This window comes from Catharus ustulatus, chromosome 26 (assembly GCF_009819885.2).
Source record: "Catharus ustulatus isolate bCatUst1 chromosome 26, bCatUst1.pri.v2, whole genome shotgun sequence".
Classification (NCBI taxonomy): Eukaryota; Metazoa; Chordata; class Aves; order Passeriformes; family Turdidae; genus Catharus; species Catharus ustulatus.
The window spans coordinates 7,374,232-7,400,879 of NC_046246.1; the positions used below are offsets into that span (position 1 = coordinate 7,374,232).

General features: G+C 51.1%; 1 protein-coding gene across 4 annotated transcripts in view; it reads right to left on the minus strand.

The window, feature by feature from the left end:
• WASF2 (WASP family member 2) overlaps positions 1–26,648 on the minus strand; it is a 29,543-nt gene continuing 2,895 nt past the window's right edge. The window contains exons 1-9 of one of the 4 annotated variants that reach the window (XM_033080823.2): positions 13,925–14,135; positions 13,479–13,632; positions 9,550–9,684; positions 8,909–9,062; positions 7,778–7,895; positions 6,916–7,046; positions 5,448–5,603; positions 3,236–3,744; positions 1–2,811 (exon numbers count right to left, since the gene is read on the minus strand). In XM_033080823.2, coding sequence (XP_032936714.1) covers positions 2,654–2,811; positions 3,236–3,744; positions 5,448–5,603; positions 6,916–7,046; positions 7,778–7,895; positions 8,909–9,062; positions 9,550–9,684; positions 13,479–13,608 — 1,491 coding nt within the window. In that variant the 5' untranslated portion in view covers positions 13,609–13,632; positions 13,925–14,135 and the 3' untranslated portion in view covers positions 1–2,653. The other 3 variants (XM_033080822.2, XM_033080824.1, XM_033080820.1) reach the window with 3 other exon arrangements.

Below are 26,648 nucleotides of genomic sequence, written 5' to 3' on the forward strand. Positions count from 1 at the left end.
AAGAGCTCGTGGGCAGCAGCAGCTCCTGGGCAGCAGCAGCTCCTGCCCTGGGCTTTGGGAGATGCTTGGGGCTCGCCCCAGCCCCACGGAAGGGAAGCAGTAAGAGCCCCACACGAGGGCAGGGCCGGTGGGGCAGCCCTGCACTCCCAGCACAGCTGCTCTGTCTTGCAAAGGTTGCTTTTGGCACCTCTCCTCCTCCCCTGCTGCTTTCAAAAACACTGAGCTCACTTGGTGGCCCGGAGCTCTGCGATTTTGCAACCACACTCAGAGATGGTCCCTCTCTAGAGCAGCTGCTTCTCAGGGATCCCCACACAGGCTAAGCTTGGCAATCAGAGATTTAGGGGGGAAAAAAAGAAAAAGCAGGAATCAAAGGAGATTTAAAAAACACTCCAACAACCAACCTCCCCTGGCTGTCCACAGCCCTTCTGTTCAGGATCCTGCAGTTTTGAATCCGCCCTGGGATGGGATTTGGGAGCACAGGGTGTTTCCAGCAGGCTTGCAGGGACAAGGCAGCGTCCCTGCTGCTGCCTGGGGGCCACAGGAGGCACACAGCAGCACCCTTGTGCAACAGGCAGGAGGAGGGACTGTCCCAGCCCAGGCCTGACACCCCACCCCTGGCTCAGGGAATATGGCACTTCTCTGCAGCTCAGCCCACAGAACACTCGCTCTCCTTTCCTAGTTAAGGCAATCTCACGTTCAGCCAGGTTTGGCATTGTGGGCTCGTGGCTTCCCTGTGTGATCCTGCTGTCAGCCTGGCTTAGCTCAGGGCCATTTCTCCCAGAACTTGTCTCTCAGAGCAGCAGCACGAGGCAGTGCCTCTCCCACCCACCATCCCCTTGCATTTCCACGTCTCTCCACCTGCACTCCAGGGGCTGTTCCCTGTCCCACAGCCTGGCACTGGTGCTCTCAGATGTCCCCAGCCCCTGGGGATGCCTGCAGACCCCACCCCATGGTGCAGCCACCAGGGATCTCGGGGGTCTCACTGGGTCCCAGCCCACCCTCCGGGCAGGATTAACACACTCACACACACAAGGAATCTGTAAGAACTCGTGGCACAAGCTGAAGCCATCAATCAACTCCCAAGCAGGATTTCCAGCAAGCCTTGGGCAGGGCCCAGCATCCCAGGTATCAGCAACATCGTTAAAGGAGGCGAGGCAGGGACACAGACAGGCACGGGCTGGTGAAATACTTCAGGAAAGGCACAAAGATGGGAGACTTGGTCTTAGTGGGACACACATCCCACAACAGCTGGACCCATAACCTCAAAACGGCTTTGGAATTGCTTTTTGCATGACCCTTACTGAGTCATGTCCAAATTAAAATACACATCAGGGGTATCTGGGTTAGATTTCCAACATATGCTCATATTCTATGTAAGGTAACATAAAACAGCAATAAAACTGAGGTCAGCTAGTTCAAATTCCCCATTTTCCCCTGCCAGTACTGGATCTATAGTGAGCAGCCTGGGAATTAATTCGCAGGGTTAGTGAGGAGAAAAACCATTCTCTTAAAATTAACTAATGAATTATAACAACAGAATTAGGGTAGTTAGGTCTGATGTAACTGATGGGCAACTCAGTTCACACACACCATGTTTTTAGGCACACAAACTCCCCTCCCCAGGGGGAAGGGAGAAGAAGCAAAGGCAACACCAGCATTGAAGTCCCTGTGTTAAAGTATGGTCACCCCGCTAAAAAAGCACCTCTCAAAATGCCCTGGCAGGGCCAGAGACACCACAGTGCCTGGTGTCCAGAGAACCCTCCCCACCCCAGCTCCCTGTCTTAGGCACTGGATTTGGAATTCAAAACACAATCTCAGCATGAATTGAGAATCAGCCCGGCGAGGCCTGGCCCCTGATGTGTCTCAGTGGGGCAGTGGCTCTGCTCTCCCAAGAGGGGGAAGCTGAGCAAGCATCCTGCCCTGGTTTTACATCCCTCTGTGCAATCTCCTCTTGGCAAAGCAGTCCAGGAGATCTGAGGAAGGTAAAGGCAGCTTCTGAAATAAAACAAGTCCCTCCTCACACTGCACCCAAGGCACTCAGCAGCCTGGGAGCTGGGAAGTGCACCCCACACAGGGTGATCTGGAATTAATACTCAGGGGTCAGGGGGGAAAGAATTGTGCACTATTGCCAAAAACCTGATTATTTGACAGTGGGATGCAGCAGAGAACTGACATTTAAAGCCCATTTTCTTGCAGCACTACCAGTATTCACTGGCAAGGAAGAGCCATCAGATCAACTGTCTGCTGTTGCACTGAGAAAACCAGCTGAAAATGTCCTTCATCCAAAAGGCCACACGGCCACAACAGGATCATCCATCTTTACTTTAAAAATCCCCCAGGATGGAGGGTTTATGTGTGCTCTGCCTGGTGGCATCAAAAATCTGGAGGTTTAGCTCTCTTTTAAATAAGCAACCGTTCCACCCCCTCCAGCTAAATCCCATCCTCGTGTCCGTGAGGAGCCCTTTAGGAAAGGCAGAGCACCGAGTCCTGCCAAGGCTGGAGGGGAGGGACAGGGGAGACAGGCTGCTGGTTGTCTGAAAAACCCTTGGCACATCTTTGGTTACAGGATGAAAAGGATGTGGTGCGAGGCTTGGCCACCTGATTCTGTAAGAAGCGAGCCCAGGAGAGAAGGGAGGGAGGGGTGGGAGCCTGGCTAATCCGACCACTCGTCCTCGTCGAACTCGGAGGAGTCGTCCTCGGAGTCGCTGTACTCCACGGCGATGCGGCGCGACAGGATGGTGGCCACGTCGTTGCCCACCACGTCCCGCTTCTCCTGCTCCCGCTGCTCCTCCACCTTGCGCAGCTGGAACCCTGGGGACAAGGGAACCGAGGGGATCGCGCTGGGTCCTGGTGACACCGAGAGCCCCTTTGTCACACAGCTCAGGGGGTGCTGGGGGAACACTGAGAGTGCCAGGACAGGGGAGGTGGAATGGGAAGAAAATCCCCCCTGTGCCCCTGCACAGGGTAACCCCACTGCTGCACATTCCCTACAAACCTGCCACACCAAATCCGGCACTGCCACCTCCAAAAGTGCTGGGGGAAGCATAAAAGCCAGCAAGGTGCAGGGTGGGCAGACAAGGAAGGAGCCCAGGGGACAAGCCCTGAGCAGGAGAGAGCCCCAGGAGGGAGCCCAGGGGACAAATCCTGAGCAGCAGGGAGCCCCACTGCCCCCAGAGACATCTCCCAAGGGTTTCCAGAGGCAAAGGACATCGCTGGCATGGGAACACCACCCTACCTTGCCGAATAGCCGAAAGCAGATCGCTCCTGGCATCGCTGACCGCAGGCAAGGATGACTTGGGCTTGGCTGTGGAGGTGTCAGAGGGGGGAGGAGGGGGTGGGGGCCCGTCCAGGCCGCTGGAAGCCAGGGGTGGGGGGCCCGGAGGGGGCGGGGGCGGCGGCGGGGGTGGTGCAATCCCACTGCCCGGAGCTGGGACAGCACCGGAATAATCGAGTGCTGGCGGGGGCGGCGGAGGTGGAGGGGCTGCAAACTCGGGGTGAGGGGGGAAGGAAGGGGGCGAGGGCGGCGGGGGCGTGCCCGGGGAGGGGAAGCTCATGGGGGGCGGTGGAGGGGGGGTGTTCTCCATCAGTGGTGGTGGAGGTGGAGGAGCTGGAGGGGGAGCAAAGCCCGGCCTGGCTGCCGAGGGGGATCCGATGGGAGGAGCTGGTGGTGGGTGGCTCGGGCTAACCAGGCTGGATCGTTTGGGCCCTCCAGAACCAGAACCTCTTTGGTTGTCTACAGGATAGCTGTGGAGACAGAAGGGGAGAGACAGGGAATGAGCCCTGAGGCCAGATCAGACTGTACAGTCTCAGTGTTAATGCAAATCATGTGTGGTTGCTGCAGTCCAGACAAAAAAATCCAAGTTCCAGCTTTAACTGATGTTTCCATGAGACCTCACTCCTTGGTTTTAGCTCCCTTTCACTGTTTCTTTTGGCCTACACCTCCAGAAAAAGGAAAGCTTCTAGGGATGGCAGGAATGCTGTCCTCCATCCCATCTCCAGGCCGACAAGAACCCGAGCCCTCCATCAGGGGCCAGGTGGAGCAGCCTCCTCCAGAGCTGCTGCCATCGCTCTCCCGGCCGAGGTCAGGCCTGGGACACTCCAGGATCAGGGATGTGTGCTGGGATAAACTGCACCAGGAGGGCAGGGTGCCAGGCAGGCACCTGCAGGGAATGGATCTCCTCTCTGGACTCCAGGGCTCGGAGCTGGAGTGCAGCACCCCTGTCTTGGTGAATGGGAACCCAACATGCTCTTATGGAAAACACCAATGCATGAGGGACTGAGTCTCCCACTCTGGGGGCTCTGTTCATCCCACAGGACTCACTCTGTGTGACAGAATGACATGCTGTGCAAGGGGTGCCCCAAACTGACACCTCCTTCCATGGCACAGAAAAATAAGGGACATTTGCCACAAAAACATCACCATTTTTAACAGTGCTGATCCAAAACAGATCAAATCTACCTCCCAGGGTTCCTTAAAAACAACCATCAAAACAAAACCAGGGAGGGAGATCTGTGGGGTTGGGCAGAGATCTAAGCAACTGCATAAGGCAGTGAGAGCTTCATCTGAGAGCTGGTGTCTGCTCTGCCCGAGAGGCACAGGCTGCAGAGAGCAGTGCTGGCTCTCTGACACATCACAGGAGCCTTTGCTGCAGCACTGCTGCCTTTGGATAAGATGGAGAGAAGCCAAGCAGCCCTGTCTATCAGACAGACTTTCTCTTGTTCCTCTTGACTCTGTTTTAATGTCTTTAAAAAAAGGAAAAAGTCCACTTTTGTTTCACCCTTTGCTTCTTGAGCCACTGCTGGACCGTAACTCTCATCTCTGGAGGTGCCTGGGAGTCACCATTTCATTCAGTCCCAAGGAATGACCTGAACTTGCACCAAGGCTCTGGAAGGAGGCAGCTGCTGTGCTCAAGTCCTTGCAATTTGAATACATCTCCATCTCCAGTGCCCAGTCGTGTGTTTCTCACAGACCAGACCAAAGAGGTTGAAGAAGCTGCTCTTTGCAAAGCTCTGCCATGGAATATCCTGAGCAGGAAGGGACTCACAAGGATCATCGTGTTCAACCCCTGGCCCTGCACAGGACACCCCCAAGGATCCCAGGATGTGCCTGAGAGTGCTGCCCAAATGAAGATAAGGAACAGAAGTCCCTGCTATGGAACAAGTGCGTTGGAAAAGCCCAAAGCCCCCAGTGGGACACTGCTATGCAGTGAAGGTGCTCTGGCTCTCCCCTTCCGCCTGGGAATGGTGACAGTGGCTGGGATTCATGGAGAGCTGTGCTGCCTGTGCCTCTGTCCCTGCCTGCAGTTGCCTTTCCCTTCCAGACAGGAGCATCCTGGTTCCCATACAACACCCATGAGGAAGTTTCTGCTGAACTGTCTCAGCCTGTCTCATGTCATCCTTTTACACCACCTACCCTCGCAGTGACAGAAGGGATCCCGTAGGCTCACCTAAATTCCAGCGGGGGTGGAGGCAGGCTGTCATCTGGGAACGAGGGAGGTGGTGGCACCACGGAGTCCGTGTGAGCTGGGGGGGGGAAGCAGTTCCCGTCCATGCTCTCGCCGGAGCCGATGCTGCCGTTCTGGTACACCGCGGGCGAGGGGTACCTGCCACAGACACAACCTTGCCTCAGGAGCTCAGGGCAGTGGCCAAAGCTCAGCTCTTCCCCAGAGAGGCTGGCTGCCCCATCCCTGGCAGTGCCCAAGGCCAGGCTGGGGCTTGGAGCAGCCTGTAGTAGAAAATGTCCCCACCATGGCAGGGATGGGACAGAAGGACTTTAAAGCCCTTTTCAACCCAAATCAGCCCATGATTTTACATCATTAGAAAAACACCTTTATTTCTCAAAGACTCCTATATGGAGAAGCACATACACCTGTATGTGTTTGCTCTGCATAACTCTCTGGCTAAAATTTGCTCAGGTGCTGCCCTGTTTATGGCTGCTGCACGCCACAACAGCAGGAGTGTGCATTTTAATAAACAAGCAAACACCTGAATAAATGCATTTTTCTTAACACTTCATTTTGTAAAAACAAAAGGAGTGTTAGGAGTGTTTTTACCAACCTGGCCTTAAAGAACCTGTAGTTACACTGAGTATCATCAGTGGCAAAAACAGGAGATACTCAAAGATGCCAAAAAATAAGCTCGAGAATAGAATATCAAAATGGGAACTGCAATGCCATTAAAACAAGTATTCAAAGCTGGAATAGTACTGAGAAGAGACTCTCATGCTTTCAGTGGACTCATTTCACTGTGGGGAGGGGGAACCACCCTATTTTTGGGGGCTCTGGACCCCAAGTGAATCCCAATGCAAGAACACACTCACTTGAGAAAAGAGGAGCAAGAAAATGGTGCTGTTGTGCTGCTCGATTCCCCAGCTAGAAACCAAACCTGTTCTCCTATTAAACTAAAAGCAAGTTTTATTTTTAGCTGGAGAGTGTGATTTAAAGAGAGATTTTTTTCTTATATGAAAGGAAGCTGCAAGGAAGAAGAGCATTGTGGGGAATTCGGTCTGCTTCCAGCCTTGCTGGTGTCAAAAGTTAAATGAATTCCCAAGCCAGAAGTGCTAAAGAGAGATCTGTAGCTTGAAATACTTGGATGGGGACAGCCCCCGCTTCAACTTTGGGGTGTGAAGAGCCATTTGTGAGCTGTAACAAAGCCCTCACACAATGGCACCGAGGTGTGAGGGAAGGGCACAGTGGGGCTGAGCCAAAGCTCCCAACACCCCTGTGCCCACAGGCAGAGAGCAGCCAGAGCCACTCCTCCTTCCGAGCCTGCAGCTCCCTCATTTATTTGGCAAATTTGCCATCGGCAGGCGGATTTACTTTGGAGAATGTGATTAGTGGCATATCGATCCCTGGATCCCGAGGAGCTGCAGCACAGGGTGAACTGCATCCCAATCACCCAGCCCCAGCTGCTTACCCAGCAGGACCATGCTTGTCCTTTGACTCGACAAATTCCTGTCCCATTTTCAGCTTCTCCCACTCCTCTTTCCGGGTTTTGATTTTCCGTGGATTCACATTTCCTCGGTTTGGATTCTCCTTTTTCTCTTTCTAAGAGAGGAGGAATCAAACACAAGCTTTACTTTGCTTTAAGTTCACTGGGAATAGAGGGGGACAGGACAGGCCCGGAGCAGTTACAAGACATTCTCAAAGAGGGTTTTTAGTTTACTTTCCTGACTGCTGCACTCTCCAAAGATCTTCCACAAAGAAAAGCTGGAGCACAGACAACACAAGAAGTGCCAGACACCATCAGGTTGCCCAGTGCAGCCCAGACAATGCCACCATCACCCCCTGGCACAAGCAGCTTGAGGGCAGAGGAAAACCATGGTTCCCACATCAATTTAGCTCCAAATCTCAGCTTCACCCTGACGGTGTTCAGTGCTCTGGGTGCAGTATGAACACCTGCCCACAGAGCTGGGCTTTGGATGGCCTCACTCGAAATTCCAACACACCCCAAATCTCTTCTTTGTGTTTTTTCATTGAAGAATCACAATCTGTTTTCATGCTTAACACTCCACTTGCTCAAAAGCTAAATAAAGTGTGCTAAGACTGCATCTCTCATGATATGATAGAATTTAACATTAAGGCTCAAAGACAGTGGCATTTGGAAAAACCAATTAGAGGTATCTTTGTTCTCTTTTTTTAATTAACAAGGATGTGGGTAAACCAGATAAAAACTTCCCTGAATTGATCCCACAGGATCCAAAAGTGCAAACCTGAATTTTGGATAGCAAATCTGGAGTCCAAAATTTATTAACACTTCCTATTCTTCCCCTCCTCACCCTATGTTTCCGCTTCTCCTTCATGATATCCTTGGTGTCCTGAAGCATCTTCTCCCTCCAAAGGTCGAAGAAATACGAAGGATCTGTGTAGAATTTAAGTGCCTCTTTGCCATCGTCCCTGGAACAGGGAGAGGAAAAAACCACAGACAAGGATCAGTGACACATTTCTCTGAAGGAAACACAAGGCCCTGTCTCAGTTCAGAAGTGCAGTGAGATGGTCACAGGTGCTGTTCTTGCCTCTGCCCCCCATTTCAGAGCAGGCAGAGACCCCACCTCAGCCCTCCCAGTTCTCCCACATCCCATCCCTCCTGCCCTCACACAAACCCTGCTCTGCTCAGCACCTGAGGAGCTCAACTGCTCTGAGCAACCACCAGGAGAGCAGCAGGTCTCTCACTTCAACTCCCTTTTGTTTGTGCTGTATTTTGGTGTGAAAAAACCTCCTCCTCCAGCTCAGGAACCCTAAATCAGAGCAGCAGCGTCCTTGAAGCTCCTGAGTGAGTGCACACAGACTCCCTCTCCTCCCACTTTGCAGTGCAGCCGCGTCTGGCAGGAGACAGCTGCCTCCAGCTATCTGTAATTACTTTTTACCTGCTCAGAAGATATTTATGGATGTGGGATAAGTCTCTGGATTCTGACCCCCTTTATTTCTACCACCTACAAGATGGAATCAGAGTGGGGCTGCTCAGGGCTGGTTACACAGTGTGGGTCCCACCAGATGCTCAGAGCAGCAGCAGCCTCTGCACCCAGCTGGGTGAGAGCCTCCCCAGGTGAGTGCTCTGCAGCTCTTTGGAGAGGAGCCACTGGGCTGTGGAGGAGCACAGGAAAATGCCTCATCTGCAGCACACCCAGCATGGCTCTGCAGTGCCAGCCACGCCTGGCCCCAAGGCTCTCACAGGAGTGACAGCAGAAAACCAAAGAGATCATTTTCTAGCTATGTTCATCTGTATGACCTCAAAAGCAAAGTTTCACACAATCCAAAGGATGGAGATTTCCTGGTGGATTTATTTAGCAGCTCAATTTCCCAGTGGAAACTGCTCCTTCAGTCCAGCACAGGACAGGAAAGGACCTCCCCAGAGGCTGGGAGGAAGAGGTTCTTGTCTGCAAGGGAACAAGAAGGGATTGCAGCACTACCTGTAAGGTGAGAGGATGTTGAGAGGTGGAGGTGTATTGCAGCTCCTGTAGGTTTCCAGGACAGGCACAGGGAGAGAATCTCTGTCAAAGAGCTTCTGGTCCTGAGTGGTGGAGCTTTTGAAGGCCTTCCTGCTGTTAATGCCTTGCAAGGAGACTGTAAGGAAGAGGAGAGAACAAGTGAAGAACAGCTTGACCCAGGCCAACGACACTGAAGCCCAAGCAGTGAACATCTGATTTCTGCTGGAGTTCTTGGCACGCTTTGCAGTTCTTAAGGTCAGGTTCCTTTTCCCACAGATCCCTTGGGAAACCCAACAAATCTCCAAGTGCTGCCAAGACCTGCTGCTCCACCAGCACAGCTCTCCCTGGAGCAGCCCTTGGGCTTTGGAACCCCTGTGCCCAAGCTCAGCAGCTCCTCCACTGCCACCCAATGCTGGAGAGCGAGTTCCCACATGGAGAGTCACTGAAGGGCAAAGCCAGAAAGGCTGTCCAAGTGCTCTGCTGGGAGCAGGGAAACAGCCCCTGAGCTCCAGAGAACACATTCCAACACTCATGGCAGGGTCACGCTGCGTTTACGGTGCTGAACCAGCCGTGCTGACTCAAGGAGAACCTTCCCCAGCTCGGCCTGTGCTCCACTCCATTACCTTCCTCCTCTTTGGGATCCAGCTGAGTGACTTTGACTTGCAAGCGGTCAACTCTCTCCACGAGAACATTCACCCGAGAGGCAAAGGTGTTGGCTTGAGTAAACAACTCTCCAAATATGTCTTCTGCAGATTTACCTGCAATAGTGAAGGGTCCACGTTACCCTTATGAACCACATCAGACCGTGCTCAGTCTCCCAGCTTGTTTTCATGAGTAAAGAAGACAGAAAGAAAGAAAGAACCAAAGCAAAGAAACACAGAAAGAACAGAAACAAAGAAACAAAGAAAGAAAGAAAGAAAGACAGAAAGAAAGACAGAAAGACAGAAAGAAAGAAAGAAAGAAAGAAAGAACCAACCACTCTTCTTTTCAAGTTTGTCACGGCTGAGTTTAACATCCAGGAAGAAAGTGCTTTGTTCCACCAAAACCTGACATTTCCAAGGGATCTTCAAGCAATAAGGAAACAATTGAGACATACTTTAAAGTCTATTAAAGTAACAAACTAAAGAGGGCTGACAACACTACACTGGTCTGAATGTGGATGGATCTGAAGGTCCTTTAAGATTCTCTGCTGCTCTGGTAGTAGACAAGGAAATACAGTCAGATTTTTATTGCTCTGGAGAATCTCAAAGGCTCCCAGTCTCCAGCAGGCCTGCCTCCAGGGGAGCTGGCACATATTTAAGCTCAAAGCACTCTGCAAGTTGAGAGCAGACCCAGTCCTGGATGCCAAAGCTGGAGCTGCAACTGCAGCTGACAGCACTGACCCTGCTGTTCCTTCAGGTGGCAGTGTCTGAAAAATTGATGTGTTCACTTTGATTCTAAATCAAAACCAAAGGGGAACTTCTCAGTCAGGGACATTGTCCCTGGAACAGCTTGGAGCACCCAGTGGGCTGCTGTGACCAGCACCATGCGTGGCTGGGGCCATGAGAGCGCCCAGGGCTCAGACCAGGAGCTGCAGCACCCACAGGAGTGCCCTCTCCTTGGGAGCTTCAAACCTCCAGTGCAACAAGAGATGGCCCCAGGCAGAGAGAGGTGGGAGACCTGAACAAACCCAAGGACTCCAGTGAGTGCTGTGTTTTTGCTCTGCTCCTGGGCACAGCCCAAGGCAGGGAGCCCCAGCCACGAGGACAGTGTGGAGCAGACTTGGCACCGGGCACAGCCACGGCCCCTGGTGCTCCCACTGATGGGAAACATTTCCAGCCACGGCTGCTGAGTGCAAGGCTGCTCCCAATAAGCAGTCTGGTTTTGAAGTGCATCATCATATGGTCAACAGTTTGTTCTGGAATCTGTTACTCCTCAAGATCCTCTCCGACATCCAGGGAAGAAAAACCAGTTGGAAGCCTGATTTCAGCAGCAATTCTGGAAAATGTGGTTGTCTGCAGAGTCAGAGAGACAAAGCACCCCTTGCACGAGGCGAGGCAAGGGCATCCCCAAAGCCCAGCTGCACAAACACTCCCAGCTATCTAACCCCACATATCAACTCCTTGTTCCTGCTCCCAGGAGATCTCCTTACACTGCCAAGCACGGGGAACAAGCCAGGTTAAAATTCAACTTTCTCCACCCCTTTTGGTGGCAATGCCAGGTCCAAGTGTTTGTAGAAAGCAAATGCTGAAGGTTAACTTCAACTGACCTCTTCCTTCCACCCTCCCAGACAATGCAGACTGCACAAATGCTCAATTAACAAACCCAAACTCATGAGAAGGATTTTAGGTTTGGAGATCTAAGGATCAGGGAGCTCTTGTTGTAGCCATGTTTCATGAAGCAATCTCCATTTTCAAGAGAGCAAAAATTTATCTGTGGGAAAATGTGAAACCTTCCAGCAACAGCTAAAAAAGTAAAGTTTTAATTTCATTTCTACTTTCACAAGAGGTGAAAAAAATTTCCGAATTTCACAAGGAACTGCAACAAGCATTAGGGGAAAAATCAGGTCGTTGGTTTGCAAAGTATATTTCAAGGATAAAATAATACATGACAGCATTTTCTATCCTGGTTTTGACCCTGAAGAGAGAAGAAGAGATGGTCTGTGCTCCCTTGTCTGTGTAAGTGCACCTGGAGTTATCGCCCAGCATCTCGCACGTCGCCTGAGCTCCACAAACACTTTTAGATGGGGTAAGACAGAGATTAATTTTTTAGTTTAGTTACTTTGACTGCAAAAGTGCAGCCTGCAATCAGAATTATCTTTGTCATGCACTGGCAGGAAGACAGACGGTGTGATTTAATAGGTCCTTCCATCTTTAGCTTGTGGATTCTGTAAAATCACACAAAACCGCGCCGTCGACTTATACAAAGTGCTCCCAGCTGCGATAGTAACGAAGGGTAAACTCACTGGAATATGAAAGTTTGACAAGATTTATGTTTGCATCTTTGTAAAGAGACTGTGGTGCACCAGGCATGGCTGATTATTCACTTGACAGGGCTGTCACAGCCTACTGAACCTGCTCTACACTCCTGTAATAGTCAAGGTGCAAGGAGAGGGAGAATTTGTTTTTCGGAGGAGAGAGGAAAGGGCGGGGGGCAGGAGTTTGGTCATTTGGGTGTGAGTTTGAACACTGCTTTATTTAAAGCACTGCTGACCCTGGGGACGTGGATGGTGCTCAGCATTCCCCTCCCACCTGCCTTGCTCTCCTCACACCAAGGGTCAGCAGCAGGCTCTCCTCAGCTCCCAGGGTACCCTCCCAAAGAAACCTGGCTGTGATGGGGCTCCCAGCATTTCAGAAGCAGAGAAGCTCTGAGTGTCTGTGCAAAGAAGGTCTCAACCTGTGGGATCTGGGCAGGCTGTCACAGCAGCCCACGGCGTGGCTCTGAGCAGGGATGAGCTCTCCCTGCAGCTGGGCTTTGCACAGCTCTGCTGCCTCCTTCCCCACCATTTCACATGCACGAGATGGATTTCACTCACACTCCACAACCATCTTGGCTACCAGAGCTAACAAATGAACAGCCAGGGCCAGTTGAGCGCGAGCAGAGCCTGGTCTCGCCTGTGCAGTGACATTTCTCCAACCCAACAGAATGTGACACCGACTGGCAGCAAACACAGGCCCAGATTTCAGTGACAGCCATGGTTTGCACTGCTGGAAAGAGGCTGCACCCAAACTTTGCCTGCCACATGGCGGAAGACAAGGGCTTGCTTTGCAGAGCAAGCAGAAGGGCTTGCAAACACCCCAGAGAAGCTGAACAATAGATTAATTTGATTATCAAAGTCTCGCTTCAAGGACAAAGGTGGTTAATCAGAACCTGGAGCATTTCAAGAGTATGGAATCATCCCAGGGAGACCACAATTAACTCTTTGTTTCTCCTATGGCATGTAGGCCTGTGTTTTCCCTCCAGCTTTTCCAAGGCTAGGGTCAGCCCACTGGAGAGCTGTGCCAGGCATGGCTCCAGCTCACGCTGCCATTGCAGTGAGCAGCCCCAAAGCCCCAGCTGCCCCCTCGGGAGGCACCGCTGGGCTCACACAGGTCTTTGGGTCTCACAACACAACAAACAGCAGCAGGGGCAAACAGGAGCTTCTGTGTGGGGGCTTTAATTATCTTTCATCAAAAATAAGACTACTGACATGGTGTAGATCCAACAGAGTCAAGCTCCATTTAGTAGCGCATGCAATTACAGGCACGTTCTCTGACACAAGATCCTGCCTGCTCCGAGAGCCTCCCATTTTACAAGCCTGAGTTGTGCTCCATCCTTCCATCTGCAGTTTCACTGCAGCCTCTCACATGCACACACACATACACACACACACCCCCCTCCCCATTTTCTCTTAGATAGGAAGGCAGTGGGACCAGGGATATGAAATTAGCATCGGATTTCTTTAGGAAAACATTTTAGCATTACCCAGGGAAGGCAGATGGGGGAGAAATAGGAACACGAGAGTAGAAAGGGAGCTAAATAAAGAGCAGTAGCGACTCCTGAGGGCACGGCGCAGGCTCGCCATGGTACTCACTCAGGCTGCCCAGCTGTCGAATGACATTTGCCAGGGTGATGTTGGTCACGCATTCCAGCTCGCTCGGAACGCTAGGCAACGTCTGACGGCACAGGTGCCTTGGCTCAATGTTCCTCGTTACTAACGGCATGGTGGACCTGCTTCAGGCACTGTTCTGAAAGATGAAAAACAACCCAAAAAAGAAACAGGAAAGGATTACTCAACCGCAAATTCCAGGCACACCAGAGCCATGGTGTTCGTTTTTCCTGCTCTCAAACGGCTTTACTTATAAGCCTTCTTCCCCCTCCTCCCCACCCTGAGAAAAGTGGTTCATCAGAAATAAAGATCCTCCTGTTCTCGGGCTCGCAGTGACAGCAGAGCCCCAGCAGCCCAGGTAGAGGCAGGGATGGAGACCTGCACACGCTCGCCCACGCTCCCAGCGCCGCCGCTGCTCCCTCGCTGCCCACCCAGTGCCCGGCAGGGCTCACACCGCGCCTGCCACGGCTCCTCCTCACAAACACTCCCAACTTGCAGCCACTAGCTGCTCAAACCGCGGAGATGGAGACAGGAGATGTTATTATACAAAAAAAAAGAAGGAACAGAACAGCTTCTCCCAGCACGCCAAGCACGCGTGGTGCCTCCCTGCTGGAGCAGCACACCCGGCTCTCCTGCAACAACAGGAAGCGCTCGCAGCTGACCAGGAAACTTTCTGGTGACTGTTCCTCATCCTGCAGGCTGCACCCCTCTTCCCTTGGGAAATCCCCCGGGGATGAGGTTAACACTGGACCATTGTTTTTGTCCCAGAGCAGTCTGAGGCTGAGGGAGCTCTAATCAGGATGCAGGGCTGGAGTGTGCTCAGAAACAAGTCAGGGTTGATTGTACAACAGGCAGGACAAACTTCCAGTTCTTTAAAAAACTGATTTAAAAAAACCTGAAGAAAACCTAAGTGTCCGGAAGTTATGCTTTGGACAGAAAACGCTTTTATGTGCAGGTCAGCGCCCTGAACTAACAAAAATCCCCTTTGCTAGCAGGTCCAAACGTTGAAGCATCGAACAGCTCCCTCCCACATGGTCCAGCTCCGAGAGGGAGGAGGAAACCTGTGTGACCAGCTCACCACGAGGAGCATCATACATGCCTGAAATCTTTAGGACTAAGTGAAAGCAAATACATCCCAAGTTCTTGATTAATTTAGAAGGGGAAAGAATCACTTTTCTAGGTCAGCTGAGGAACAACCCAGGAGAAGCAGGCAGCTCCCATGTGATAGGCATGCGGATCTGCTCGGGCTGGGTGTAAAAATAAAACAGGAAGCGAACAGCTTGGGGAACATGGCTTCCTGTCACCACCAGCACAAACCCAAGAACCATAAAAAATCAGCTGTTTGCTCTTGACTTTGAGCCACCCTTTGATAGTCTCTGTGGCAGCTGGCAGCTTATCTTTGAGGTCCAGGAGTCCTTCCTGGATGCTTTTCTATCAGGGTGTTAAGAGGAAGAAGTGGGCATTATCCCTCCTAATTACCTCAGAAGCCAGATTTTGAATTGCTAAATTTGACCCATTAAGGCAGAGGAGTTCAAGAGCCGCAGCACCGGGCTCTGGGATATCTCCCAGACAAGCAGATGTAGGTTGCTACCATTTTGCAACGCCTCTACACAAGGGATTTCACAGCATCTCAGAATGCCAGGATGGTTTGGGTTGGAAGGGACCTTAAAGCTCATCCTGTTCCAGCCTCCTGCCATGAGACCAGGCTGCAGAGAAAGTGTCCCCAAAGCCGAGCACCTCACGGAGCAGGGGAGCCAGATCTGCATCCAGACAAATAAAAGCAACACCCCTGAGGATCGAGCCTGTGCTGCTCTCCCCACATCCACTGCAGCCATCAGAAACTGCTGGGATATTTAAAGAACAGGGTGAAGTGAGGAAGGGCTCTGACCTTCCCCTCCCAGCACCCCGTGCTTTATCGATTCCAGCCCAAGCCCTACAATCTTTTGTCAGCTTTAGTGCTTCATGCCAGACAAACTTTCCCAGCTCCCCCCAGACTGCAGTCTGCACCAACAAGCAGCTCTCATAAACAAGGCAGCAGCATTTGCAGGCTGCCTGCATCCAGCTTCTCCCCTGTGCTTCCCCAGGGCTTGGCCAGGGAGCACACACGGTGGGATCTGCAGAGCTGGACTGGACAGCCTGCCTGGAAACCTTCCAAGGTGGAGGACAGACAGAAGGAAAACAGCAAGAGGAAAAATAAGCCTGGGAGTGGGGGATGAGATGTGAGTGTACTGTATAAAAGGAGACAAAAAACCCCCCAAGATGATGGGCAGCATGGGTGGATAACACTGATCTCTGCAAGGATGGGGAAAACAGGGCAGAAAATGGGAGCAGTGCCTCAAATACCAACAAAAAAAGGCTCTGGATATGTTGCCTGTATACAGACACCCCAAAAGTGTTTGCCTTCAAAGCATGTTTTGAAAGCAAAAGCAAGGAGCAGTGGTGAGAACTGATTTTCTGAAAAGAAAAACTCAGGTAGAGCACATGCACAGCACAAATTTGCATTGGTGCAAGACAGCAGAGATAAAGGCCAAGGAAAAGACTCCCTTCACAGCCCAGCTCATCCTCCCAGCCACACTGCACTGCAGAAGGGGAGTTTTGCCTTTGCAGCCCCTCCCAAGGCCACGGGGACAGCTCTGCTGCCCCTAAACCCAGCCAAGATCCAGCAGACCAGGGGATCAAATGAGCCCTGTGGAGCTCTGGGGATGAGCAATGCAGGGAGGGCAGGATGGGCTGGGAACAACCACCCTGCTCCCCCAGCAGCTTTTGGGTAAGAGGCATTCTAAAGCAGAAATTCCTCTCTTCATCCTTGCAGCAGAAGGATGAGGAGCTTCAAGATTTTATGAAGGATATCTAAGACCTGCAAAAAGAGCAGGTGATGCCCCCAAAAGAAGACTGTGAGACCTTGCTTTGTCCAGGAGTGTTTGGAGGGTAGGGACAAAGATAACAGCTAATGGGCTCCTGTAAAACCTTCATGCCTCGTGAGTAGGTGGGACAAAGATTAATAGTGTGGATTGGAAAATAAGTGGTGTATTTCAAAAGCAGGAGTCAGGCAGGGCAGAAAACCAGGTGTGGAGAAGGGACAAGGCATGAGAGCAAAGGGGGAAGGAGGAAGAGGAAGCAAAACACTGGAGGCAGCACAAGGCGTGAGCTGGGGGCAGGGAGGAGGCAGTAAATGAAAGAAGGGACAGAGCTAAAAAAGCTTTCTGGGAGGCTGGTGCTGCTGTTCTGTAAGAGAGCCATTAAGGAGGGGACTGACAGGGCAGTGCCAAGCACGGGCCATCCAGAGCCGCCTCTCTCTGTGCTCGGGCCATGACAGCACAGCAGAATTCCAGCCCGCTGGCCAGCCCGGTCACCAGGCATTAGTCACTGTCACACAGTGACCGCACACCATACATTAGAACTAAATCCTACCATTCAGATGCAACTTAAATGAATTGCAAGGCCGAAAATCCTTATCTTCGGGGCAAAGATAAGCGTTTCCATCTGCTTATGAATGCTGGAGATTAGATTTGTTTCAGGAGTGTAGAGTTTTGGGGTGCAAACACCTTTTTAAAGAAGCTGCAAGAATGACATGGGCACAGAGGAGCTGCCCTGATCCTAGTGTAACAGGAGAGGAGATCAAGTACGTTGGAAGTAAAAGGAAACTGCCTCTAGAAACAGAAAACTCTGCAACAGATTTCTAATGAATATGGAAAACAAAGAAAGGCATCAAATTGAAACACAGTGCGAGGAAAGAAGTTCAGTGATCTCTGCTGGCTGGAAGAGCCGTAAGGAAAATCCACAAACCCTGCTGCATCAATCCAGCTTCAAAAGACTCATCCTCCCAACCACTGTGCTTCACACCTTCTTAAAAACAAGGAAACAAATGATTTTCCTCTCCCACTTGAACCAGACCCTTCCTACCTGCTCGCAAGCACTTCCTCTGCAGCCTCCAAGCCATGACTTGACTCAGAGCCTCGCTGATGTTGTGACAGCAGTGACTAAAAGCCAAACCATGTGAAAAGCCCAGCTTTGCCCCGCAGCTCCTTTCCCCTCGCTGCCCCACCTACAGCCAGGCACTGCCAGGATGCCTCAGAATTTCCCCTCTCCCAAAATGCCTACACAGGCACTGCCGAGCCCTGGCCTGCTCCAGACCAGAAAAAAGTCTGAGCGCGAAAAAGCCCTGGAAGCTGAACTCAGTGCTCCTACAATCCTCAACTGGCACCTTCCTTCCAGGATTCATGGGGTTTTTGCCCCCCATCATCCTTCCCAACAGCTCCCATCCCTTCTCACTGCACACACTGTGGTTTGGACACCCCGTGTTTGTCCAAGCCAGCAGGATCCATGAGCACAGCTCCTTCCCATGGCTGCTGATCTGACACCCTGCTCCCACCACAGCAAGCGCTCACCTTGAACGTCCTGCTCACCAGCTTCTAAGAGGATTCTGACTTTGGCAATTAGTTCTGTAAATACTCTTGGGCACTGGGGAACAAGCATGGCCCAGCACAGGCTCCAAAGGGGGAAAAACGTGTGACTTGCAATTCTTGCCTTTCCCACCCCAGCACTTTAAGCAAAGCCGAGGTAAATCCAAGATAAGCACGCTGCTCCAAGATTTCTTATCAGCAAGCCATCGACCGCTCTCCCCACGAGCTCTGCTGCAGCAGATCACTCAGGAATCCCAGTTCTGGATTAGAATCAAGTACAATTGGTTTGTTTCAAACAAGAACTGCCAGTCCATAAACCCCTCGCACAAAGCTGTGTCTTATTGACTATTTTTAATAAATAGGGCTGGCACAGTAAAATTGAACAATTGTTAGGAACAATAAAGGAGACAGACTTTGATTACAACTATTGAGAAGCAATACAGGGATGTTTTAGGATTGAGTATTTGCTTTCCAAGGCAACTTCTGTCAACTGAAAACAGCAACTCAGAGCAAATACTCCTTAACAAGTGGTTTGGAACAGAGCAGAAAACAGCACTGCACAGCAAGAGAGGAACCAGACCTGCTTTTTGGGTTTTTTTTTTTGTAGAGCAGGCAGATAGCACAGTCACTGTGGTGGTGCAGAGAAGGCAGGCAGGACTCCAAGGCGAGCCCTGCGGATGCAAGGCACACAAAGAGCTGTAAATAACAGGTGAGCTGGAGGGGCAGCTCTGGCAAGGCTCTCCCCACTGGTCTCTGACCAGTTCCCATAGCGTTACTGGGAGTCACCTGGGTAATTCCCCGCTCAATGTGACACACAAGCCCTTAGATCAGGGACCATCTGCAAATAAATCTGGACCCCAGCAGTGAGATCATCTGTCATAGTGTCTGGTGTAGCACAAAGCACCTAAGGAGGGCACAGCTTTTTTGGGGAAGGCAATTTAGGCTTGGTTTCCAAGTACGTCAGGGTGACCAACCACCCTGCCCTGGGCAGGGCTTGCAGAATCCTCTGGACACAAACCCAGCTCAGGAGAGGAGCCCAAGCCCTCAGCTGAGAGCTTTGGAGAGCCACCTCCAGGAGTGCCCATCGGGGGACTCGACACAGCAGCAGGTTTGGGAATGAGGGGAAGGGAGATAATCAGATCTGAAATTCCCATCAGTATGAAATAAGACTTAACTCAGTAGCTTGCCAATGCAGACCGACTGTTCTTTCTAATGTCTGTGACAACTCTGCTTCACATTTCAAGCTTCTCTCAGCAGTAACTACTCCCCCATGTAGCTGTAATGGCCAGAAAGAGACTGGCTTTTATGTAACCCCAAAAGACTTGCAGAAAGGGAAGCAGCAGCCACACACACCACACACACACACACAGAGGGAGAACTGAGGGGGAAAAAAAAATCAGCAGAAGGCTCTGCTGAGTGCTCAGGGCTATATCCAAGCTCACAATGCAGCCACAGAGAAGTGGGATGCGGCAATCAGAAATGCTCCAGTTCCACGCTCCGAGAGAGACCCAGCAATCAGTGCTGCATCCGAGCAATAGGGAGCGAAATTATAGAGCAAACTGCCATGTGATGCCACAAACTACTCCATCCCGCCAGCTGTAACAAGTATTCATTCCCAAAAACGCGTCACAGGCTCATCTGTCATTACCAGCCAGCCTGCCAGCAGCTGAGCAGGAGTCAGCACTGAAGGGCAGCTGCAGGGCTGCTTCCTTTCACAGTGGTCTATTCTCCCAAAAACCCACGGGGGAGGCGGATGGGTAAAACCCCCCCGGGCAGAGGGAAGCGCTGCCCACCACCTCTCACAGCCGGTGGGATGGAAGCACACGCTGTGCCTCCAGCCACCACCACACAAAAGCTCTCCTGGAGCAGGATCTACTGAAAACCCAGAGCTTTGGGAGAACACCCAGCTGATCACAAAGATCCCCAGCACAGCCCCTGCGTGTGCTAATAACGCACTCCAATCACCAAGTGGAGAGCTCTGCAGGCCTGGGGTTACGAAAGAGGATGTTTGGGCAAGAGCAGGAGCAGCACTGAGCTCTGCCCTTTTCCACAGCCATGTTCCAGCTCGGGGAGCACAACCAGGATTGTACCTGGAGTCCTTGAGACAACAAACACCCAGCCTGCTCCAATCCCACAGTAAAAATACACCTTTTTTTTTTTTTTTTCCCTCCCCTGCTTTCCCCCCTCCAGTCTGCTGGCTCTGAAAAATGCAAAAGAGGCTCAGAAAGCCATTTTCTGCGGGTTTTTTTGTCTGGCTCATGCATTATCATCATCATTTACTGCCCTCAAGGGGATTGCACAGGTGTGACTGAAAATTTGGCTCTTCCTTTTAAACTTTTTGTTATCAGCTTTGCTGAAGATGATCTTGCTGGAATAAATACCAGGCTGCTCTCCTGGAGAGGGACTCGCTCAGAGCTGTTGTCAGAAATCTGTCTGGGGGTGGAAGGATGGGGGTGTCACTGATGGGGAACATACAGATCCTCCTGGCTTCTGCTGGAGTGCTAACAGAGCCAGCTGTTTGACCTAGACTTTTATTTTTTTAATTCCTAAAAAACAAACCATCGTACTAATTAATGTTTCCATTCATTTAGCTGAAAAACAAGTTAAACAAAGAGGGTCACCTGGTGTTCCTATCAATACCTGACTAGGATACAGGCTGAACAAATGCATTTAAATAAAACTCTAGAAGAGACGTGACAAGAGAAAGGCAGTTTAGCTCAATTAAAGCGAGCTGTCACAGGGATTTGATTCTCAGAATACAGAACTATTGATTAAACAGGAATTAAAGCTCCAGAACAGAAAGGTTTCAAGGTCTTTGCTGTGAGGGTATACATCAGGAGAGAGAGGCAGGACTCCTTCAGCGCCACAAGAGCTCTGGCTTTGTTGCTTCCTAGGAAACAGGAGCAGCAAAGGGAGCAGAATGCTCTCTGCTAGACCTGTGAATAATTTGGGCAAGGATACAAGGTCAGTGACAACACAGAGCGGCATCACGAGCGCCAATCAACAGGTAGCTTCGGTATTGAAAACCCACAAAAGGCTCTGAAACATTTCAGCAGTGTGTGGGGAGAGGCCTGGGCAGGTTTCAGGGCTACAACCCCACAGTCCCAGAATGGTTTGGGTGGGAAAGGGCCTTAAAAACCACGCAGTGCCATGGCAGGGACACCTCCCCTGTCCCACTGCTCCAGCCCCAGTGTCCAGCCTGGCCTGGGCACTGCCAGGGCTCCAGGGGCAGCCACAGCTGTGCCAGGGCTCACCCCCTCCAGGGAGGATTCCTTCCCCATTTCACAGCGGGTCCTGCAGGAGCTGTGTCTGCGGGAATGCCCAGCCCCTCCCGTCCCAATCCCGGCCTGAATTCCCCTAATGAGCTCAGCAGCTCTGCCTGCCCAGCCCTCCCCAGCCCAGGGAAGCCGGGTGCCTGCCGCACTAACAAAGCCCAGCTCACAATACAGCAGCGCATTCTCATTCCTGGGCAGCTCGGTAATTAATATGGAAAGAGAGGGTCTGCTTTTTTCCCCCCTAAATGACTTATTTGTTAAGTTGGAGCATATTTTAACCTTCCTTTTCAGCAGATAAACTCTGTCTCATTTGCAGCTAAGCTCAGCCTTCCCTTCTTTGCCACACACTAAACTATTTTGATTAATGAAAGAGTAGGAACAAACCAGTTCCAAGTGTTTTCTATAGAGCTCAACTGCTCTTTCAGTTTCAACTCACGCCTAGATAATTATATCACAGCTCTGAGTGCCCCCACCCTTCTGCTGCACTTGGGGAATACTGGAAAGATAAGTCTTTTCTTAATTATTAAATGTAAATAGCTCATTAAATATAATCCAATTACTTTAATTGTAAGAAAAAGGAAGTAATTACAATATGTACATGTATTCTTGCCTGAACAGTTTTAATATCTTAAATGAATCTTTGCAGCATTAATATTTTAAGTCAACCTTTGACATGAGGGGAGAGGAAAGAAAAAAGACATTGACTCCCTGATATTTTCCAGAAGTGTTGTATCTGCTGGGATTTTGGTCATAAAATGCAAGAGAACGGCCTTCAGCATCTAAATCAAAATTGTTTATAAACAGCATCTTAATAAAGTCAAAATAATGTGCAGGCTTTCCATTGTTGTGGGGGGAAAGTAAATATATAAACAGGATGCCACATGAGGAGCCCGGATGTGCTTCTGGGAGTCAGGAGCCCAGCAAGATGGGCAGCACTGCGAGCTCAGGAGAACAGGCAGGATCCACACGCTGGGATTCCCCCCACACCTACGGCCTGTGCTGTTCTGGGGAGCAGCAGGGCTGGGGGAGCAGGGGCTGTGCACATCTGGGATCCCCCAGCTGCTCAGGGCAGTGTCCAGCCAGGCCATCCCACAGAAATGCTGGATGCAGCCTGTGAGCAGGAGCCATCTGTGCTCACAGGCACGGCCCAGGGTCCCAGGCTGCCTTTGGGGATTTGCAGGCAGAGCTGCAGGAAGCTGGAGGAGCAGCCTCTGCTTTTGCTCAGCAGCATGACAATCCCTGCACTCACTTTCTCCATCCCTGCGGCCAGCAGGACCAAACAACCTCCCAGCAGACTCCAGCAAGGCCCCACTGTTTCGATCAGCCCCCCTGGTCGGACAGAGCAGGGTCGGGTTTCAGCTTGGCTGTGGTGACAGATGCCTGTGAAATCTCCTTGGGACAGGCAGGAAAATACTCGGTTTAAACTGCAGTTGTTTCCATTTTGCATGTTCTGAGCCCAGCAGTGATCTCACCTTACGTAATCTCCAGTGCAAACTCCAGGCTCTGGACCATCCCAAACTATTCAAGGGTGTCTGAAACCATAAAATCCCAGAATGGTTTGGCTTGGAAAGGGTCTTAAAGCCCGTCTCGTTCCGCCCCCTGCCATGGCAGGGACATCTTCCACCATCCCAGGTTGCTCCAAGCCCCGTCCAGCCTGGCCCTGGACATTTCCAGGGATGGGGCAGACACAGCTGCTCTGGGCACCCTGTGCCAGGGATCATCACCCTCACAGGGAAGGATTTCCTCCCAAAATCTAACCTAAACCTGCTCGTTCAGTTTGGAGCCATTCCCCCTTGTCCCCAGCCCCTCTCCAGTTTTCCTGGAGCCCCTCTAGGCCCTGGCAGGGGCTCTGAGATCCCCCTGGGAGCCTTCTCTTCTCCAGGTGAGCATCCCCAGCTCTCCCAGCCCCCAGATCATCTCCAAGGCCTCCTCTGGACCTGCCCCAGCAGCTCCAGGTCCTGCTTGTGCTGGGGGCCCAGAGCTGGATGCAGTACACCAGGTACTGGAGTACAGGGGGAATCATCACTTTATTGAACTGATCTTTTTGGGAAAAGAGAGATCAGACTGTGTTATTAGGGATGCTAAGGGTGCAGGCCTTTCTAGCCAAGCTTACCACAAGGTCTATAATAAGCTGCTTTATGGAAACCTCTCATGTGAAGCCAGCCCCTAGATGTAACCTCCTTGATACAATATTGAATTCTCAATAGCAACCAAAAGGCTATTTTGTATAAGTTAATTACAGCCGTTTTTAATTTAGCTTGCAGAAGGGAAGCGGCCAGTGATTTCATGCTGCCCTAGACAGAAGGTAAAGGTTTTCCACAAGCTGTGTTTATAGCTCTGCGCTTTCCTCCAGCAAAGCACCGGCCCCGCAGCTGCTGCTATTGAAAGAACAGGATCTGGGTGTGTGCACGGTTCTCTCTCGCCTGGTTGGGTTTTTTTTGCAGCTGCAAGGCCAAGCCCATCCGAGTGCGTGTGTGCTTTTTCTTACGGTGACAAAGGCAGGGTGCCTGAAAGGGAACTCGCTTCCGCTCTGGCAGGCACTCAACCAGCGATTTGCTGGGCTAAGGGGTGGTCGGGGAACTTTCACCCATCCATTCAGCCAAGGCCGCTATTCCCCCTCCCTCCCAATTAAATCCCATTTTTTGCACTCCATGCATGAACTGCAGCCACACCAATACATCAGATATTGTGGCTGATAGCCTCCCCTGAATGCCACTTAAAGCCCTCCAGTGCGGAGCCTCTGAAAGCAAAGCACCGCTCATTCTTTGAGCCACAGAAAGAGACTTTTGCTACAGAGAGACCTGAAGTAAGACTCTAAGCAGTAGGAAAAGGGCATCCAGAGAAAGAGGAAATGAGAAATTAAAACCACATTCAATCTTATTAGTGGTAATACAATAGGTCAACAAGAGTACTTTGCACAACTCCACAGCATGGGAACAATTTCTGCGGAACTCGGAGCAGCGACACCGGCGAGTTTGGTGTTCACCAAAACCAGCACATTTTGTCAGCACTGTTTTGAAGTGTCCAGCTGGGAGGGGAGAGGGCTGGAGGGACAGTGCCTCCACGCCTTGCAGGAGAGCACTCTTAGGAGAGCAGAATGCGAGGAATACTGGCGCTCCTCTTTTTCCATCTGAAACATTTTCTCTCTCAAGGGATTTCCAGCATCTTATGAGCACAGCCTCTTTGAAGTGCTGCAAAGTGGCACTGCTCATCATTTCAGTAATGATAGTAAATAAGCTCCAGTATTTTGTTGATCCTTTTCCTTTTGCTTTACAAACAAAAGGTCAGAGTCATTAGCCCAGTTTGATGAGCGGGGAGAAATGGAGGCTTGGAAGAGGCAGGTTGCTCTGGAACATCTCTGGGAACAGCAGCGAATGAACAAAAGTCACAGGAGTTTGGAGCAGCCACACTGCATCACCCAGCCTCCAGACACCCCATGTGTCATGGCCAGGTGTCATGCAGCAAGAGAAGAGCTTGGGAACAAGGCACAAGGTAAGAGCTCTCCTGCTTTTCCGTGCTGCAGCACCCCACTGCACCTCAGGACCATGTGGAAATGAACAATATCCTAACTGTCCTTCAGGGATTTCCCTTCCACAAACTGGTCTGATCAGCTCCTTAACTCATCTAAACAGTGTATCCATGAGATCCTGGGGCAGCAAATCCCACATTTATCATGTTAAGTGAAATGACAGTTCCTTTTATACCCTGCACCATCAGGGGACTTTAATCTCAAATCTACGTGTGGCTCTGCTTCACAAAGGAGTTGTTCAAATAAACTCATCACCGTTCATACCCACCAAGCCCCTCTGAGCAGAGGGCTGGCAGGCTGCACCTTCAAGGCCAGGCCTTGAAAAACTTGGTCTGTGGACGCTGTCCCTGCCCATGGCACAGGAGTGAGATGAGCTTCAAGGCCCCTTCCAACCCGAATTGTTCTGGGTTCTGTGACCCAACACAAGAGAAGCTCTCAGCTCTTATGGAGCACTTCCAGTACAAACCAAACTGAGGACTCATGGCTCAGGTTAATTTGCAGAGCAGTGAGAACAAACCACTTTAGTGGCTGTGTCTGACCCGTTCTGGACCGTGCACTGCCTCCAGCAGGAACACAGCAGAGCCCAGATCACCAAGCAGTGACCTGGGAACAGCTCACCTGAAGCAGTGACACAGCAAGAGCCTCCCAGGCAGAACTTCCAGCCCTCAAGAACCAAACCCAACCGCTGCTGCCTCACAGGCATCTCCTGCCTTCCTCTCCCATCATCACAGCGTCCCCTAAAGCCTCACTGCTCCCCACAGCCACCCTGGGACCCTGCAGTGCCAAAGGAGCTGACAGAGAAGGCACTGAGCAACACAGCAGGTCACCACTGACCCACTTGTGAGGGATCCAGCCAGTTCCTGGTGCTTGAAATTCCTTCATCAAAGCCCCTGGCAGATGCACACTGAGATAGCTGAGCTCCACCACTCCTCCAGGAGCAACCTGACACCAGAGAGCTTCCCTGCAATTTCGGGAATTAGGGTAGAGCTGGATGAGCTGTTTCCCAGGCCTGGTACAGTGGGGAAGGAGTTGGGACGGAGAACGTGATTAACAGTTCACTCCAGAAAATAATGTGGAAGTTCACATTTAAGTTCTTCTGAGAAGGGACCTCCCCTCCTACTGCCTCCCAGGCAGGGAAAAAAATATCCTGCAAACCTTCAGATGGAAAAAGAACTGTCACATAAATCAGAATTAGGCCTGAATCTGATCACCTTCTACCAAGCACTCCCTTCACAGTGAGGCCTGATCTGCCTCCCATCCTCAAAAAAGAACCAGGAACGTCTTTTTATTATAGAGTTGCAAAAATACAAAAGGAAGTAAATGTCACCAGGGTGGTTCTGTTCTGAGCAGTCATTTGCTTATTACCCAGAAGCCATTGCCACAAGCCTTTTTTAATCCTGTGTTTATAAATACCTAAAGTATTTAAATAAATGTTAATCTGCGGTAACTAAGGCCCTGATCTCACAAATATTTATCCTTGCACAGTGAGAATAAACACTCAAATACACAAATTTCTTACTACAGATCCCATTTCAGCCAGAGTGTTGTTGAAAACAGCAACACACCCGAAGACAGGCTGGGAAAATAGCTGCATTTTGCCTTCCTGGGTTTTCACAGGGTGTCACTTCTGGGCTGCTTCCTGTGCATTCGCTGCAGAACTGAAAAAGGAGCAAGGGCAGAGCTGAGCCGCCGGCCAGGGCTCACTGTGGCCGCTGGAACCCTCAGAAGGAGCTTTGGCAGTGCCTTTTCCTGGTGTCCCATTCTGCAGGAGGACAGCAGGAACTTTATCCAGAGCACATGCAAACACAATCGCTATTCAACCCCTTTCCTGGTCTCAGACTGACTCATAAGCAACGTATTTTGCTCAGCTGAATGACCAAGGGCTCGGTATTATCATCAAACCAAGCAGAGGCAAACCCAAAACCTTGCATTTAAAGTTATTAAACAT